Raw genomic sequence first — 18,712 nt, 5'->3', positions numbered from 1 at the left:
ACAGAGGCCCCGGGAGAGGAGTCAGGACTCAGGTGGCGGCGGAGAGAGTGAGACGCCAAGCCTCCCCGCTCGCGGGCGGATCCCAGCACCGAAGGAAAAGTTTCTGGGTGGAAGCAGAGTGGCGCCGTCAGAAACGCAGAGATCCGAGAGGGGTCGCAGTGGGCTACGGGGAGCCGCAGCGGCGCCCGAGTCCGGAAGGAAGGCGGGCCAGGCGACAGATTGGGGTGGGGGAGGGCACGGCTCCCAGGATGCCCCCCCTTTCAGCCAGCCCCCGAGGCGGAGCGGGGGTGCGCACGTGTATATGTGTGTGTCGGGCGGGGGAGGGCGCGTTAGGAAGAGGATATTTGGACATTTGTCCTGTGTTCAGGGAGGGGAACGCCTTTAAGCAGAAACCCCGCCCCTCGGTCGTCATGGCAACGCCTACCCCCACCCCGGGCTCCCACATTTCAGCAGGTGCCCGAGCCCGAGCTCCCACCACCGCCGCCCGTGCCTCCGGCTGCGCGCACCCCTGCCCTAGGCTCTGCGCTCCGCTCGCCCGCTCCCTTTGGGCGCGCCCGGGGGCCGCTGCCGGTGCTGCACGCTAGCTCCTGGAGGTGCCTCACCCCTCTCCTCCCTTCCTCGGGATCTCCCCGTGGCTCCTCGGCTTTCCCGAGTCTCCGGCTCCTCGCCCTTCCACCTGTTCCCCCAAAAAGGCAGGATCCTGGTCCCTGCGACGTTCTTGGGGCCATGGCAGGCCTGGGCCCCGGTGGAGGCGATTCAGAGGGCGGGCCCCGGCCCCTCTTTTGCAGAAAGGGGGCTCTGAGGCAGAAGGTGGTCCACGAAGTCAAGAGCCATAAGTTCACCGCTCGCTTCTTCAAGCAGCCAACCTTCTGCAGCCACTGCACGGACTTCATCTGGTGAGGGAAGGGGGCTGGGGGCCTGAGGGACGAGGGGACCAGGGGTCGAGACCCCCTGTCTCACCAGATTCCTGAGTAATGAGGAAAGAGGGGGCTGTGAGTAGTCCTGGCTTCTGGTCCCAGGGCAGGAGGAGTCTGGGAGCCAAGACTCCTGGATCCGAGGGAGGAGGCACTGAGGGTCCTGGGCTCCGGGGTCTGAGGGAGGAGGGGCTGGGCGCCGGAATTTCTGGGTTCTAGAAAGACGAGGCGGCTAGGGCTTGGACTCTTGGCTCCCGAGGGAGGAGAGCCAGAGGCCGCCTGTGGGGCTCACAGATGTGACGGGATTCTGGTCGCCCTTTTCTCTACTAACCCCGGGTCCTCGACTCTTGCAGGGGAATTGGAAAGCAGGGTCTGCAATGTCAAGGTAAGACCTGGCGACCTGGACTCCTGGGACCCTCAAGAGGGTGGAGGCTGGGGCCCCATAGCTGAGGCTCCTTGACACACGTGTTCTCTGGTCCCCAGAGAAGCGCGGGGGAGCCCGGGGCGGGGGGTGTGGCAGAGACACAGCTTGTGGTGGGGAGGGAGCTCTAATGGTGGGGCCACCGCGGAGGTGGTGCTGGGGGCCCCTCCCTTGGCCGGCTCCAGGTGGGGACAGATATTTGGAGAATCTGTTGCCATGGGAACAGGGAGATTTGGAAAAGGGGAGCTGAAGGGGGGGCTGAAGATGCCAAGTCAGAGCCCCACCCCCAGGCTGCCGTCACCATGACAACATCAACCGTCCTAGGCAGGGGCAGGCCGGGTGGGGTCACCAATGAGCGGGTGGGGACCGGGTGGGGCCGGCAGTTCTGGGGGGCGGAAAGGGGGGGCGAGTCCTAAAGCACCAGCTGCTACTCTGAGAACAGAGTGAGTCAGGGAGCAGGGCGACCGCAGAGGCGCCCCCAGACTCACTTCTGCCCAAGTTGCGGCTCTCTGTTTTGTCCGAGGACATCCCCGTGCGCTTTCTCTCTTTCCTCTACCTCCTTCTCTCCTCCCTCGCTCCTCTCTTTCTGGGCCTGGGCCGGGGCCTGGGTCTGTCCGTGGGATCCTCTGTGCTCTCTCTGTCTCTTTTTCTGTCTTTCTGTCTCTGTCTCTGCGTGTGTGCTCTGTGCTCTGTGTTTCTCTCTCTGATTCTTTGCCTCTCCGTTTCTGTCTTTGAGTCCATCTCTTGAATTTCCATCTGCTAGTTTTTCATCTCTGTTTCTCTGCTTGTGAAGCTTCCCTTTTGATTTACTCTCAGTTGAACTCTATCTATATGGGATCTATCTCTCTCTATCTGGTTTTCTTTTTGTCGGGCTCGCCCCCGCCCCTCTGATTTTCTATCCCTTAGGGTCTCTCTCTGTCTCTGTGTCTCTGTGATTCTCACCTTCAGTCTGCAGCTTTGTGGTTCATCGGCGATGCCACGAATTTGTGACCTTCGAGTGTCCAGGCGCTGGGAAGGGCCCCCAGACGGACGTGAGTGCCCAAACACCTGGTTATTCCTCCTCAGGCCGCGCCCCCTCCCTCACCCCCTAGGCGTCCGTCCCAATTTCTCCTGCTATTTTTAAGGCTGGGAGGGGAGGGGGGCTGGAGAGATAGAGAGAGCTAGTCTGGCCCAGATTCTCTGCCCTTGGCCTGGAAAGGGGGAATCAGAGAGGACTGAGACAGGCTGGAGACACAGGTGGGGGACAGAGAGGAGGCAGAGGTGAGGGGACCAAAGACTGGCACTGGAGGAGGTAGCTGGGCTGTGAACCAGTGCTCAAGACATTTAAAACGAGAAAGCCGAGGGAGAGAAATATTGATGCAGGCCCCAAGATCCTGAGATAAGAAGAGAGGGAATCTCAAAAATGCAGAAAAAGATAGAGACCCAGAGAGAGAGAGAGACTGAGGCAGAGAGAGAGAGAGTGAGAGCAAGTGAGAGAGAAAGAGTTGGAACAGAGGCAGCAACACACAGGAAGCAGAAAAAGAGGACCTGGAGAAACTGCAAGAAACAGAGACAGAGACACTCAGAGAGACAGAGGTGCAGATAACTTAGAGAGAGACCAGAATAGAAAATGGTGGGTATGGAAAACAGCTGAGGTTCTGAGAGGAGGTCCAGAGAGATCCCACAATACACATGCGTGCACTTGCACGTATGCAGCTCCTCATATGCACACATATGCATTTATAGATCCTCGTGCACATACAGGTGCATACACAGATCCCACATGCACACACACACCTGCATATGCAGATCCCCCTTGCACACACACATTGCATATGCAGATTCCCCCTTGTGCTCACACACCTGCATATACAGACCTCTGAGGTGCACACAGACCTGCACGTGTAGATCCCCATGTGTGCACACACACATCTGCACATGCAGATCCCTGTGTGCACACACCCACCTAAATATAAAGATCTCCATATGCACGCACACACCTGCATATACAGATCCCCCTTGCACACACACATTACATATACAGATCCCCGTGTAGACACACACACACCTGCACATGCAGATCCCCGTGTGCATACACACCCACCAAAATATAAAGATCTCCATATGCGTACACACACATTGCATATGCAGATCCCCCATGTGCACACACACGCCTGCATGTGCAGAGCCCCATGTGCATACACACCCACCTAAATATAAAGATCTCCATATACGTACACATACCTGCATATGCAGGTCCCCTATGTGCACATACACATGTGCACGCAGATCTGCATTTGCACACACACATGAATATACAAGTCCCCCTGTGCACACATAACCACCTGCATGCCACACACACACATCATGCATATATAGATCTCCATGTGTACACACATGTGCATACAGTTTTTTATGTGTACGCACATAGATGCCTACAAATTATCTTTCCCACCCCCACATCAGGGGCTCAAAAAACAGCCCATCCCTTACCCCTCCTTCACTTTCTGTCTGGCTGTGGGGCTCTCTTCTCTGAGCCTCAGCCCCCTGCTCCCTCACCTCCCTTATAAAGTGGGTCTGACCATCTAGTGTCCACCAACAGAGCTTTCTGCAGTGATGGAAATGTCCTGTGTCTGTGTGTCCAATACTGAAGCCACTGCCACGCTTCCAGCGAGCACTTGAGAGGGACTATGTCACCGAAGAAGGGAAATCTAAGTTCCATTTTGTTTGAATTAATTTAAACTTAAGTAGTTGCATGTGGTTAGTCACTACCACATGGCACAATGTAAATCTAGACATCCCAGTTTTGGCAGTTTAATGAAAGCAGGTGTGTTAAGCATCTAGCCCAGGGTTTGACACAGAGTTAGAGATGGCTTTATCATTAGTAGACAGAGAAAGAGACAGAGAGAAGGAGGGAGAACCACACACACAGAAGTCTATGAGTAATTTTGCCAGCTTGTCCAGTGGAGAAAATAGAAGTTTCCATAAAGGATGTGACTTCATAGAACATATATTGAGCACCACTGACTACCAGCACTTATAGATATTATTGATCAGATGCCTCACCTGCCCACCTCCATTGCCAATGCTACTTCTGATTTGCCCAGTTTCATTGCACACACTTATCAGGTGTTGTGAATACAGCATAGAATCGAATCTGCACAGCAGCTTATCAGGTTAGGCACTGGCCATCTTCTCAGCAGGGCCCCCCAAGCCAGAACACCTGGGCTCAGATCCCAGCCCCACCACATGTTGGTTCTGTGACCTTCCAAAAGGTGGCTTACTTGTCGGCATCTCTTGAGTTCCAGTTTGTCACCTGTAAAGTGAGGAGGATCAGCGTGCCCAACTTGCAGGACTGTTTTGAGAACTAAGTGAGTCAAACGCTTGGGACTGTACCTGGCACATGGCAAGAGACAAACTATTAATTGTCATTAAAACTATTATTGTTACTGATGATGAAACAGAGGTAAATAGTGAAGAAGGAGTCTTTCCTCTACATACTGGCTTTTTTTTTTATTCTTAATGTGTTTGATTTCATAAGTAACCTGGATTGAGGATGATGACTTCATTTAGTCTTCACAAGACCCCTTGCAGGGATGGCTCCCCTCTGCCTCGAATTTTATAGGAAGGAAATCTGAGTCTCTGGAAGGGATTGGAGGAGCCCACCCAGCTGGCTAGTGGGCAGAGTAAACATGTGGACCCTGATCCATCTAATGGGAGCCCTGCACTGTCACCTTTTGGATAAGTGACTTTCACCTTGAGAATAATACCAGCTTCTCCCCATGGGGTGTGCTTGTGTGTCAGTCACCTTGCTGAGGACTTTCACATGCACAGCATCTCAATTGGTCGGGCAGGAATCCTTTGATTCAGGATCAGCTGAGCATCTTTAGAAGCCCAGAGCATTGAAACAGATCATGGCAGCCACCGACACCTCCTGCTACACCACCCAAGTATTATTCGAAATTGGGTCCCCACTAAATTGCCAAATAAATAAAAGTCTGGGAGAAACCTGAATTTTTACCCTTTGGTAACTCTTGCAGTGGATACTTCACCAAAGGCAAATATCAAATGCTTTTAACACTCAGATCTTGCTGGGGGTGGAGGGAGTGTGCTTTTCCAGTGCCCTAAATTCTTGCTTAACTGGACTCTAGACAGTTAGCATTGCTTCATGATGTAGCTTCTTTATTTCCACTGGGCAGAGAGGGAGGCTAAGGCTCAAAAGTGGGCATGAGCTTGTCCCAAATCACACAGCTGGGAACTGGCCTAACTCTTATTTAAACCCAGGGCTACACTATGAGAGGACTGCAATAAACTCACTAATAATAACCCCCGCAGTAAATAACAGTACTGAACACATTCCACACCTTAGGCCCTGCTGTGTGGTTTACACGTAATCTTTCATGTAGGATGCCTGGGGTCCTGTACCAACAGGCCAGATCTCCATTTCACCAGGGGCTCCGAGAAGGCAGGTGTCTGGGCAAACAGTGACAGAGGCTGACAGTGATCCCTCACAGATTCACAGTGGCCCACAAGCTCTCGAAGACCAGCTTGTGTGACGTGGGGGCGTAGGGATTATGGGACTTTGGAAGCCCCACCTCCTTTGGATTAGTCCCAAATGCCACCTTGTTAGTCATGGCTACTGGTTGATCATTATTTCAACCTTTAGCCCTCCCCCCAGTCCGACACACACACACACACACACACACACACACACACACACACACACACACTCTACTGGCAGTTCCTTCCCTGCTTCATTTCTCTCTCGAGCACCTATCACCGTCCATCATAGATTATAATGTATGCATCCCGTTTATTTTCTGTGCCCCTTCATTAGAAAGCAAATGCCATGTGGACAGGAATTTTTGTTTGTTTTGTTCACGGCTGGGGTCCGAAACCGAGAAAGAACCGTGCTTGGCACACAGTAGGCGCTCCATAAATGCTGTAGAATGAATGAGTGAGGCGGAGCACCAGCAAGACCCAGAAAGCCAAGCGGAAGGAGAAAGAGTGCAAAGGACTAGTCTCCGTGGGTTCCAGCCACCCCTGCCGCCCCCTCTGACTGACTCCTCTGTGCTCTCAGGACCCCCGGAACAAGCACAAGTTCCGTCTGCACAGCTACAGCAGCCCCACCTTCTGCGACCACTGCGGCTCCCTCCTGTATGGGCTGGTGCACCAGGGCATGAAATGCTCCTGTGAGTACTTCTGCTCCAGCCAGAACTTGGCGCTTCTGGGGCCCCTGCGAAAGTGCAGTGGGAATGGAGCCTGGGGTCCCAGGTGAGGCCTGAAGGGCTACCCCAGTTTTGTTCCCCCGCCACCCTCCACCCAGGCTGCGAGATGAACGTGCATCGGCGCTGTGTGCGCAGCGTGCCCTCTCTGTGCGGTGTGGACCACACGGAGCGCCGAGGGCGCCTGCAGCTGGAAATCCGAGCTCCAACTGCGGATGAAATCCACGTCACGGGTGAGGCCACGCCCCTTTACCCAAGTCCGCAGCGCTAGCTCTAGGACCGGGAAGGCCCCGCCCCTCTCAGTGACCGCGCCCATCTAGAAGGCCACGCCCACGCCCGAGTCCCCCTTTAGAGGCTAGCACCACCTGGCCATGCCCCGTCTAGCTGACAGCCCCATCTCCAGCCTGGCCTCTATCAACTTTCTGCCCATTTTAATGACCTTTCGAGGCGTCAAGGTCCTTGAGAGGGAGGGATAAGAGAAGACCTGCTGATACGGTCAGGTCCTGACTCCTGGGTCCTAAGGAAGGAGACTCTGATTTCCGGGTCAAAGGTCTTTATGCCCTGTCTCTGGTACTGGAGAAGTGAGATATCAAAGGCATCTGGGTCCAGAGGAGGGCAGCTAAGAGCATGGAAACGTTGATGCTGACTGGGGGCGGGCTTGGGGCCCTCTTCCTGCATCGCTAACCCGATCTGCCCTCCTTCACCTCCCCGCTCAGTCGGTGAGGCCCGTAACCTCATCCCAATGGACCCTAATGGTCTGTCGGACCCCTACGTGAAACTGAAGCTCATCCCAGACCCTCGGAACTTGACAAAACAGAAGACCCGGACAGTGAAAGCCACGCTGAACCCTGTGTGGAACGAGACCTTTGTGTTGTGAGCCTCGAATACAGGGGAGGTCGTGATGGCTGACAGAGGAGGGTCTGAGGGTCCTGGTGGCTCACAAGACTCCCAGGGAGCAGCTGGTGGAGGAATTAGGATAGAAGAAACCTCCCTGAAAAGAGCAGAAAAGGATGATGGGAGAAGGGAAGGGAGTGATGGGGGGGGGGGTTAGGAATGGAGATACCAAAGCTAAGAGACAGGTATCTGTGTATTTAATCTCCATCAAAGTGCACCACGTGAGAGCGAGACAGAGACAAGGGAGAGAGGGAGGAGAGGACGAGGAGGAGAGAGACCCCCAGCAGAATGGAAGTGGTTGGGAGCAAAGAGGTGGTGGGTGGGTGGCAAGGGAAGAAAGAGAAGCCAAATGAGATAAAGACAGTGGAACTCAGAGTAGGACAGAGACCTGGAGACAGGGATGGGAAGGGGCCAAGAATGAGGGAGTGAGGGAAGGAGTGGGGGGAGATGGAGAGAGGGCTACCCAGGTGTACTTAGGGTTCTGGTGTTGGGCGAGGGAACCTGTATGTGAGGACCGCAGGTGGGAAGATGTTTCACAGAGCAGGAAACAGACCCCAGCTTGCCTGCCAGGTTAGTCTTTTCCTGCAGCAGCAAGGATGGGGAGTGAGGCAGCCCGCAGCTGGGCCCCTCACTCTGCCCCTCCTCCTGCAGCAACCTGAAGCCTGGGGATGTGGAGCGCAGGCTCAGCGTGGAGGTGTGGGACTGGGATCGGACCTCCCGCAACGACTTCATGGGCGCCATGTCCTTTGGGGTGTCAGAGCTGCTCAAGGCGCCAGTGGATGGCTGGTGAGGGCCAGGATGGGGCGGGCGGCCAGCATCTTCACCTCTGTATGTGTTGTCTCCCTCCTCCAGGCCAATGTCCTCCTCTCTCCCCCATCCCCCATCCCACTCTCTCCTTATCTCACTCTTTCTCTCCATCTCTGTGTCTGTCTCTCTGTGTCTCGTTCCCCCTTCGGATGTCTCTGCCTCTCCTGTGGGTCCCCCCCCACGCCTGGCCCACCCATCTCCCCCCTTCCTGCCTGGCTCTGGTCTCTGTCTGCATGTCAGGTACAAGTTACTGAACCAGGAGGAGGGCGAATATTACAATGTGCCGGTGGCTGATGCTGACAATTGCAACCTCCTCCAGAAGTTTGAGGTACCGGGACCCTGGCTTCCCCATGGAAAGCCCAGCCCAGCCCCCCTCAGTTCAGTTCAGAGCTGGCCTTTCTCAAATGCCGCTGCTGGTAGCCCACTCCTGGGACTACAATTCCTAGAAGATCCCGAGGCTCCTTTCCCTGCTTTTCTAGGGAACTCCTGCCTCAGGGCCTGATGGGAATTCAAGTTCCTATCCATCCCTGTGACTTGGGAGTTTGGGGACCCTGACCCCCTCCTCCAGGGCAATCTCTTCCTTCTCTGGGGCTCTGACTCTGGCTTTCTTCCTGCCCTTTCCCAGGCCTGTAACTACCCCCTGGAACTGTATGAGGTGAGTGGAGCTGAGGCCTGGAATGGAAACAGTTTCATTTTTGGGGTCTGTATCTGTCTCCCCTAATATCTATCTTCATGTCCACACACATGGACTGAGTACATACTTGGTGGCAAGGGTTATGCTTGCTGAGTAATCCTAGGTGAATCTGATTCTCAGGTAATTTCCCCAGGTAGGGGCACTGTCACAGATATGATAGTTAAACCCCAGGATGATGTACTAAACCAGAGCCCAGGACACTCAAGAAGCAAGAGGAGGTACTAATCCAGTCTAGGGGGGAAGGTGGTCAGGGAAGACTTCCTGGCAGAAGTGCCACCAGAATTGATCCTCAAGTTTTTCTATATATTTATCACTGTGGCCTCTTTCTCCTCCATTCATTTACTCATTCACTAAACATCTGTTTCCAAAGGTGTAATGTAAGCCAAGAGTACAATCAAGCCATTGTCTGGGGTCTCTTCTTTCAGTGTAAAAGAAAGTTACTGCTAGAGAAATTGACCACCAGGAGAAATATGTTTGATATGGAGAGCCTCAGGCTCTAGGGAGATCCTGGAAGTCCTTGGCACTGCCTGGGAGAATCAATCAGAGAAGGATTCCCAGAGGGCTGAGTCCTGGAGGATGTGCAGGATTCCCCAGGCGAAGAAGAGAGGTACCGGATTACCAGGCCAAAGAAAGGCAAACTTTCTTCCTCATGTATTCTTCCATAAAACATTTTGTTGAGCTCCTCTGTGGGTAAGGCATGGCCCAGGTCACTGGGGATAGAGCTACGAACAAGAGAGAAAAAAAGTTCCCACCCCCATGAGGCTTAACATTGAGAAAGATATTAAACAAAATAAAGTAAATGATAATATGGTAGAAAGCAATGAGTGATGTGGAGAAAACCAAACGTGAAAGAGGGTAGGGAGTGCCCTTGGAGACGTTTTTGTGATTGTAACTGCAGTAAGCAGAGAAGGGTTCACTGAGAAAGCACCATGTGGCAAAGATGTATGGGAGGTGAGAGAGAAAGACAGAGAGAGTGCCATGTGGAGATTGGAGAAGAGACTTCCAGGCAGCAGGAACAGCACGTGCAAAGGCCTTGAGGTGGGGGAAGGCTGGCAGTGTCTACTTCACAGCAAGGAAGACAGGGTGGGGTTGGGGTACAGGAGAAGAAGAAGTCCGAGAGGGAAGGTTGGAGGTGGGGGCACCTTGTGACTCATTGGAAGGATTTTGGCTTTTAAACCTAGTGAGGATATCAGACATGGCCTGAGTTGGTTTTGATTTGAACAAGGTGACTGCCTCTGTGTAGAGGTCAGATGGTGGAAGGCAAAGGTGGGAGGAGGGAGAAGGCTGTTGTGACCACACAGGTGGGGGCAGCTGGCCCAGGGCACAGCAGGGGAAAGGATGCTCAGATTCTGGGTCTCGTCTGAAGGTTGAGTGATACATATTGCATTCAGCACTTGTCTTGGAGATGGCCATCCATTCAACACCCTCTTGCTGAGACCTTCTGTGTTCCAAGCCACGTGCTGGGTGATGGTAGAGAAACAGAAGGCAGGGAGACACAGCCTGACTTTAATGGATTTTGATTTCTGGCTTTGCCTCTTATCCTCTGTGTGACTTGGAGCAAGTTGCTTAACATCTCTGTGCCAGTTTCCTTTTCTTTAAAATGAGAGTGGTATGGGGATGATAATGGGGTTTTCCAGAGGATTAATGTCATATAATAAGTTCTCTAAGGGTTAGTTAAACAGTAAATAAACCCTCTGGCTCTGGAAAGTCATAGAAAGGTCTTAGGTCAAGGAGGGGGTAGAAACAACTTTTGTTTTCTCTCCATCTCTCCCCACCTTTTTCATTGTTGGATGCTGTCTCTCTTAGGGGCACCCCCCGCCCCCCACCTTAAACCTATCAGGGATCTGACTACTTCCGGGTCTCTCCCCTTTCTCACAGAGGGTGCGGATGGGTCCTTCTTCCTCTCCCATCCCCTCCCCATCTCCTAGTCCCACCGACTCCAAGCGCTGTTTCTTCGGGGTGAGCCCTGGACGTCTGCATATCTCAGACTTCAGCTTCCTCATGGTTCTAGGAAAAGGCAGTTTTGGGAAGGTTGGATTCCTGGGGCTCTGGGGGGAGGGAAGGATGTCTGGAGGGTGGTCACATTTCTGGTCCTTAGAGAGGAATAGGAGGGGAGGGACGTTGGGCTACTGAGTCCCCAAAGAGGGTTGGATGGGGCCTCTGGGGTCCCTGGAGAGGAGAGACATAAACAGGTGGATTGCTTTCCCTGAGGGAGGGGTTGGCAAAGTCAGAGCACCAGATCCCTTGTGAGGGAGAGGAAGGACCTGAGATTTTGTTTCTCTGTGTCCCTGAAAGGGAAGGGCAGGGGCCTGCACCCCTTGGGGTTCCCAAGACAGACTGAGCCTTTCATGCCTCTGTGCCTAGGTGATGCTGGCTGAGCGTAGGGGCTCCGATGAACTTTATGCCATCAAGATCCTGAAGAAAGATGTGATTGTCCAGGACGACGATGTGGATTGCACCCTGGTGGAGAAACGTGTGCTGGCTCTGGGGGGCCGAGGCCCAGGAGGCCGGCCCCACTTCCTCACCCAGCTCCATTCCACCTTCCAGACCCCGGTAAGGACGGAGCTGGTGGAGGCTGGCTCTAGAGGCCTGCCTCATCCCCACCTAGATGGATCAGGTATCTGCTCCAGGATTCTGAGCTATGGCAAGAGACCAAAGAGCTTCACCAACTCTGAACAGGCTTGGCCAGATGGATGGGGTCCTGAGTGGGCGTGGCCAGGCAGATGGTTCCTGTGTTTAAGACCCAGCAAGCTTGGTCTTGAGTGTTGAGTGGGTGTTTTTGAGTAAAGGCTTGTTGAGTAAAGGAATGCGTGGAGGAGAATGTTTTCTGAGTGGGTGTGCCCAGAATTGGGCTCCGAGTGACGAGGTTGTCACGCTTGGATTCTGAGGGAAGGACTCATCAGAAAGAAGCTTTTCTCAAGATGTGGAATGGGACAAGGAGTCTGAACCCTCAGGCATTTGAGAGGGCGTGACTCTACTTCCAAGAACTCTGAATGGGTGTGCCTAGCTTCCTGAGTTTTTTTTTAAAAAATTTTGTTTATTTTTACAGAGGGAAGAGAGGGAGAGAGAGAGAGAGAGAGAGAGAGAGAGAGAGAGAGAGAGAGAGAGAGAGAGAGAGAGAGAAACATCAATGTGCGGTTGCTGGGGGTTACCTGCAACCCAAGCATGTACCCTGGCTGGGAATTGAACCTGCGACACTTTGGTTCGCAGCCCGCGCTCAATCCACTGAGCTATGCCAGCCAGGGGCTTCCTGAGTTTTAAATTATTATTATTATCATCAGTAGCAGGTGAGGCCTGAACAACATCAGTTCCTAACAGGTGGCTAGAACTGCATATGGGTGTGAGTGGGTATAAAAGAGGTTTCTGATCCCAGGGATTTCCAGCGAATGGTGAACTTCAAGCTTCAGTTCTGAGAGGAGGGACCAGAACAGCTATCATTTGGAGTAACAAGGGATGGGGCACTTGGAGATTCTGAGATTGCCTTCTTAGATCTTGGGGGGGGGGGCAGTAGGCGTGGCCAGTTGCTCTGGGCTCTTGATTGGGTGGACCCCAGCCTTTCACATTTGTCTCCAACAAGTAGGAATTGACCATTACTTGAGTGCTGCATGCATAGGCTGACAAGAACCCTTGATGGGCTTGCCCTCGCCTCTAAGCCCTGCCCACTCCCCCCAGGATCGCCTGTATTTTGTGATGGAGTATGTCACTGGGGGTGACTTGATGTACCACATTCAGCAGTTGGGCAAGTTTAAGGAGCCCCATGCAGCGTAAGTCTTGGCCAAGGTGAGGGTGGAGGAAAGCAGGAAGGGGGTGGGATCCAGCCGTTGATCTCTGACTCTCCACCTCCTCCTCTAGGTTCTACGCAGCGGAAATTGCCATCGGCCTCTTCTTCCTTCACAATCAGGGTATCATCTACAGGTTAGCAGTCTCATGCCTTTCCATGGAGGGGATCAGGCCCCTAGAGGGGAAGGAGTTTGAACTTAGGGATCTAGTCCATTGAACTCTCTCTGTATTTCTACTCAACCCACCCCACACCACTAGGGACCTGAAACTGGACAACGTGATGCTGGATGCCGAAGGACACATCAAGATCACTGACTTTGGCATGTGTAAGGAGAACATCTTCCCTGGGACCACAACTCGCACCTTCTGTGGGACCCCAGACTACATAGCCCCAGAGGTAACCCCAACTCTGCTGCCCTGGGTGCTCGCACTCCAAATATGCTGAGTGGGTGTGGCTAGTTGTCTAGTATTCATAATGCAGGGCACCTGACCCTGGGGTCTTTCCATGAGTAGGGGGCATTCTAATGGAGAACAGCGCACAGAGGTCTTTGTGCTGAGCATTCAAAGTGGGTGGAGCTGGGTCTTTAAATAGGCAAAGTGGGTGGGACCTGTGGGTGAACCTACTAGAAGAGTGAGACCAGCTCATAGGAATTCCAAGAGAATAGGGTCTGTTAATGGACTACTTTGAGAAGGTGCAAAGATTTCCAGTTAGTCTGAGTGGGTGGGGCCCATCCCCCCAGAACACCATGCCTGTGTCTCCTGAGTATTTCAAGTGGTCAGAGTATGCTGGGGCTTTGTAAAGGGGTGGGGCTAATGATCTGACTGCACCTATAGATAGAGAGTGTGGCAGGAGGAGATGGTGCTGGTGGTTGCCATCCATGATCTTTCCAGGTGATTCAATGCTAGTGCCCAAGTAACCAAGGTTAGTGGTTTCAAAACCTGGCTGGTAATCAGAGTCACCTGGGGAGGTTTAGAAACACACACACACACACACACACACACACACACACACACACACACACCTGTTCCTGCCTCTAACTATGTCCTGTTGAGGCTAGAATTCTTCAGGGCTGGAAACATCTATTTTTAAACAGTCCCCTAGATGAATCTGAAATGCATCCAGATTTAAGAATCTCTGGTCTCTGGAATTGAGCCCTGTGCACCCAGTACTGTAAGAAGAGGGTCCAGTTACCTACATATTCTAGATGGGTGGGACTTGTGACTTGGCCCTTAGTTGTCTTTTTATTTGGGACCAGAGGAATATCCTCAATAAGTAAAGTTTGTTCCCCGGATCTCCCAAAGAACAGAGCTCTGGCCACGGTATTCTCGGTGGGGAGAGTTTGTGCTGAATACTCTTAAAGTGGGTAGGGTACCCACAGGTTGAAGCCAGAAGGGTCCTATGCTTCTTAAAGCACAAAGCATGAATTCTTGCCTTCCATTCTCCCTCCCCTCTCCCCTAAATAGATCATTGCCTACCAACCCTATGGGAAGTCTGTCGACTGGTGGTCCTTTGGGGTTCTGCTGTATGAAATGTTGGCGGGACAGGTAAGGGAAGCTGGGGAGAGGCTAACCTGGCTAAAGGCAACACGAAGCGGGACACCATCTGTTACATGATCTTTATCTCAGAAAAAACCTGGGAAGGAGGTTCTATAGTCTAAGGAAGTGCTTGAAGGCTGGGAAGGTCAAGCCGGTTAGCGCTGTCCGTGGTTCTGAAGCGTTGTCTTCCCACTGTGCTTTGGACCCCTTCACAGAACAATGGTTTCCAATACACAAAGTAGCCCTGCCTGGAGTGGCTCAGTGGATTGAGTGCCGGCCTACCAACCCAATCAAATGCACAAAGTAAAAATAGGGTTACAAAAGAAGTCAGTCGTATTAAAATATATCACCAATACTTTAAACGTGTAATCTAACCAACTAAATAAGTTTAATTTCAGTGTATATAGTTACCTAAATATTAATCACCAATGTATATAGTTACCTAACTAAATATAGTTACCTAAGTAGACGTGAACATATATATGATGTCCTACTAATAAGCTAAATAGTAATATCTTGCTGGGATAGGAAGTAAATAGAAAGATCTACCAGTAATCTTGAAGTAGAGATGACTGATATTTTGAGATATCTGCAACTCTAATGTGGTAAAAAAATATTAGTAGTTTCTGTTGGTGATGAAGCCACAAGTATTGCTGTTATGGTTTGTTGCCTACATTCATAATTGAAGGGAATGTTAAATTCCAGCTAGACATTAAAAAAAAAGATGCACTTTCTCTGTCCAAGTTCATGGGCACCTTCAATTGTATAAACACTTTCTAGACCCCACATTAAGAATCCGTGCCTGGATGGTGCTCTTCCTCACCTCAGAAGAGTGGAGACCTCTCATCCAACCAGAATGCTTGTGTAGCTTTTCCTGCCGTTTTCTCTGTCTTCTAGTTAAGTGACATATTGCCTAATTAACGCCCTGCTGATTTACATAACAGATAAAGAGAGAAAGAGCAGCAAAGAGGTGCTGAGAGCTGAAGTCTTAGGGAAATCAAAGCATCTAGGGGTAGGATGAGGTGGGGGAAGATAAAGCTTTGTTGGTTAGCTCACTTTGTTTTTTCTAGGATGTATGTGGGGGGCTTGTGTTTGTGATGGGGGATGAAGGTGTGGAAGGTGAGGGGAAGTAGTCCATCAAGCCTTGGACTTTGTAACCCCTCTACTTCCTTAGCCCCCCTTTGATGGAGAAGATGAGGAGGAGCTGTTTCAGGCCATCATGGAACAAACTGTTACCTACCCTAAGTCGCTGTCCCGGGAAGCTGTGGCCATCTGCAAGGGGGTGAGAACCCTGACTCCTGGGTTGTCTGGACTCACTGTCTGTGAGTCCCACCACTGCCAGGGCTTCCCACCCAGTGTCTCTGTGCATATTAGAAAGTGGCTCCCATTGCTCAAGTCACTTGACGGCTGTCTGCTGGATGAGTTTATGTCACAGCAATTTTGTTAGAATAATAATTTACTGCCCACTGACACCTCCAGTTCAAGAATGGCCTCTGTCTTAACCTCTTCTGCTGCCCCCAATCCCCAGCTCACTACAGGGAGGGCTGGAAGCCAGGGCCTGCCTCTTTAGAACCAGGTGGGTCAGACGAACCTCTCTCCACCACGTGTCCTCCTGTGGGATTTTGGGCAAGTCAGTGGAACTCCAGGAGCCTGGGTTTCCTCTTCTAGGGTTGCAGAGTCAATGCAGGAGGAAGCTGCATAGCTTATAGCAGCTTTGCCCCAGTCGTCAGCACACTTCTGCTCCTGGCTCCTCTCTCCATGTCTCTCTGATGGTCTCTCTCTTGGTTTCTGTCTCACCCCTGTGCCTTTATCTACCTGTGATGGGGCTTTCTGTGTCTGTCCCTTTTCTGTGTCCTCTGGAATCTGTCTACCTCTTGCATCTCTGTTTCCTTCTTCCCCCGACTTACACACACACACACACACACACACACACACACACACACACTGGCTGTCTGTCCTTCTTTGTCTGGATTTCTTTCCTCCAACTTTTCTGACATCCTTCTCTCTGAGGGTCTGTCTCTGGAGACTCTGTCCTCTGTTCTGTTGCCTTCATTGTCTATGTTCTCTGGGTCCCTACCGCTACTTCTGGCTCTCCTCTCTCTCAATCTCTTATTTCCCATTTTTTGGGGGTCTTCAAACTCTTTTCTTCTCCCCCCATGCTGTCCCCCTCTCTTCTCATTCTCCCACTCTGAGATTCTTCCCTTGTCCTCTTCTTCTCTTTCTGGGTCTGTCTCCTTCTTTCTCTGAGTCTCTGCCTTTGTATCTGGTTTTTGTTATTCTCTCTGGGGGTTTGTCTCCTGGGTCCCCATCCCCCTTTACTCTGGGTCTCCAACCTCTCTCCCTCTCTCCTTGTACTCCATCCATCCCCTTCCCTGATTCTTTCCTGTCTCCTTCCTCTCTTTCTGGGCTTCTCTGGCCCTTCTCTGTCTTTCTCTGTCTTTCTCTGGGTCTGTGGGCTTGGATTTCATCTACCCCATTCTCACTCCTCTTTCTTCCTCTTTCTCTCTCCCCACCCTTCTGTCCCTGGATCCCTATGCTTGTGTCTCTCTGTTTCTTCGTCCTTGTCTCCCCCTCTCTCTTTCTTGTTCTCTTGGCCTTCCTGTTTGGGACTTGTCTGTCTGTCTGTCTGTCTGTGTCTTTCTGTGTTCTCCACAGTTCCTAACCAAGCACCCTGCGAAGCGCCTGGGCTCAGGGCCTGATGGGGAACCCACCATCCGCGCTCATGGCTTTTTCCGCTGGATCGACTGGGAACGGCTGGAGCGGTTGGAGATCCCACCTCCGTTCAGACCACGCCCGGTAGGTCACCTACCAGAACAAAACCTTGTTCCCTGGAGGTGGGGCACTCAGGAGCTCCAGTACCCAAATGAAGAGGTGGGGCAGGGTTCCCTCTGAGGAGACCACTGAAGTGGGGGACACACAAGGATATGCAAGGATTCCACAGGAGATTGGAGATGTTTGGAGATGTTTACCCAAGGAGAGAGTAGAACATGTTTTCCTCCGGTGTTTTCCAGTGTGGCCGCAGTGGTGAGAACTTTGACAAGTTCTTCACGAGGGCGGCGCCCGCGCTGACCCCCCCAGACCGCCTCGTTCTGGCCAGCATCGACCAGGCCGATTTCCAAGGCTTCACCTACGTGAACCCGGATTTCGTGCACCCGGATGCTCGCAGCCCCATCAGCCCAGCGCCTGTGCCAGTCATGTAATCCCATCTTCCACCACTAGATGTCCCCACAGCTCCCTCCACCGCACCAGCCTGGGCTGTACTTCACCATCTCCTTTCCAATTCTAGATCCTGCTCCCCAGCATTCTGGCCTCTGCCCCCTGGGTGCTAGGTGCCCTTCTCAAGTGTTCCTGGCATTCTCAACTCCATACAGTTTCTAGAGCATCCCCGTGCTCTAGATTCTGCCGTGTTGAGTCCTAGTTTCTCACCCACCTCCGTGTTCTGGACTCTGTTTCACCAGGTTCCAGAACCACCACTACCATCCCTACTCCATGGGGTTGTACACTCCATCTTGGTAGACTCTCCTCCTCCTCTTCCTCCTTTCTTCCCTTTCTCTTCCTTCTCCTCTCCTCCCCCTCCCTCCCCTCCTCCCCTCTAACTCCTCCCCTCCTCCTCCCTCCTCCTCCCTCCTCCTCCCTCCTCCTCCCTCCTCCTCCTTCTCCTCCTTCTCCTCCCTCCTTTTCCTCCCCCCTCTCCTCCTCCTTCTTCTTCCCCTCCAACCCTTTCCCCTCCTTCTCATTCTTCTTTTCTTCCATTCTGGGAAATAGTCTCATGGGGTGGGCTGTTTCAGACTTGGGTTCCCAGACAAACCCCCACCTCCAAGGCCTTGCCCACCCCCACTTCATTCTGGAGTAAGTGGGGGGCTGTGCCCCGATGCTGGAGTAAGTGGGAGGCTGTGCCCCGATGCTCCAGTGCCCTCTTCCACACTCTGGGAATGCCTGGGGTGTGCGGAGGATCCTTTCCCCCACTGTTCTCAACCAGCTTTCATTCTAGACTCCCCCCTCCTACACCCAGCCCAACCGCCTGCCAGGTGCATGGCTCCAGTTCTGCTCGGAACCCCGCCTCCACCCCGTGCCTGCCACTCTCCACTCTCGGGGACTCCCCACCCCCAACTCCTCTTCTCTTTGCCTCTCCCATCCAGCCACAGCTGCTGGAGAATAAATTTGGGATGCTGACGCTGAGGTGTTTGGATGTTTTCTTCTAAGCTTGGAGAGTGAAGGGTGTGCGGAGGTGGGACAAGGACTGCACATAGAAACAAACACAGAGAGAGAGGGAATGGGAGGGGGATGGCAGAGAGAGAGGGAATGCTCTGAGCGCCATAGAGGGAGAGAAGATACCTACAGGATGAGAGCGAAGAACAGAGACTCGAAGACAGACCCACAGAGAGGATCGAAGGGCACACGTGCCCGGGGAGGTGGAAATCCATTGCAAGCACCAGGGGGAGACCCTGGGTGTAGAGACGCA

The 18,712-nt window shown here is 52.6% G+C and overlaps 1 protein-coding gene across 1 annotated transcript; it reads left to right on the top strand.

Moving 5' to 3' along the window:
* The first annotated feature begins 198 nt into the window (after nucleotides 1-198).
* On the top strand, nucleotides 199-17,849 carry PRKCG (protein kinase C gamma). The gene is made up of 19 exons (XM_045847242.1): nucleotides 199-287; nucleotides 697-896; nucleotides 1,268-1,299; nucleotides 2,284-2,366; nucleotides 6,395-6,506; nucleotides 6,641-6,772; nucleotides 7,256-7,412; nucleotides 8,085-8,219; nucleotides 8,481-8,568; nucleotides 8,866-8,895; nucleotides 10,813-10,965; nucleotides 11,299-11,487; nucleotides 12,607-12,698; nucleotides 12,787-12,849; nucleotides 12,973-13,111; nucleotides 14,179-14,259; nucleotides 15,425-15,532; nucleotides 16,906-17,046; nucleotides 17,262-17,849. The coding sequence occupies exons 1-19, from the start codon at nucleotides 249-251 to the stop codon at nucleotides 17,448-17,450; spliced, it is 2,163 nt and encodes a 720-aa protein (XP_045703198.1). The 5' UTR covers nucleotides 199-248; the 3' UTR covers nucleotides 17,451-17,849.
* Nucleotides 17,850-18,712: the final 863 nt, after the last annotated feature.

The sequence above is a fragment of the Phyllostomus hastatus genome, unplaced genomic scaffold (assembly GCF_019186645.2).
Source record: "Phyllostomus hastatus isolate PE091 unplaced genomic scaffold, TTU_PhHast_1.1 phas_contig_549, whole genome shotgun sequence".
In the NCBI taxonomy this organism is placed as follows: domain Eukaryota; kingdom Metazoa; phylum Chordata; class Mammalia; order Chiroptera; family Phyllostomidae; genus Phyllostomus; species Phyllostomus hastatus.
This window is presented reverse-complemented; position numbering and strand designations above follow the sequence as displayed.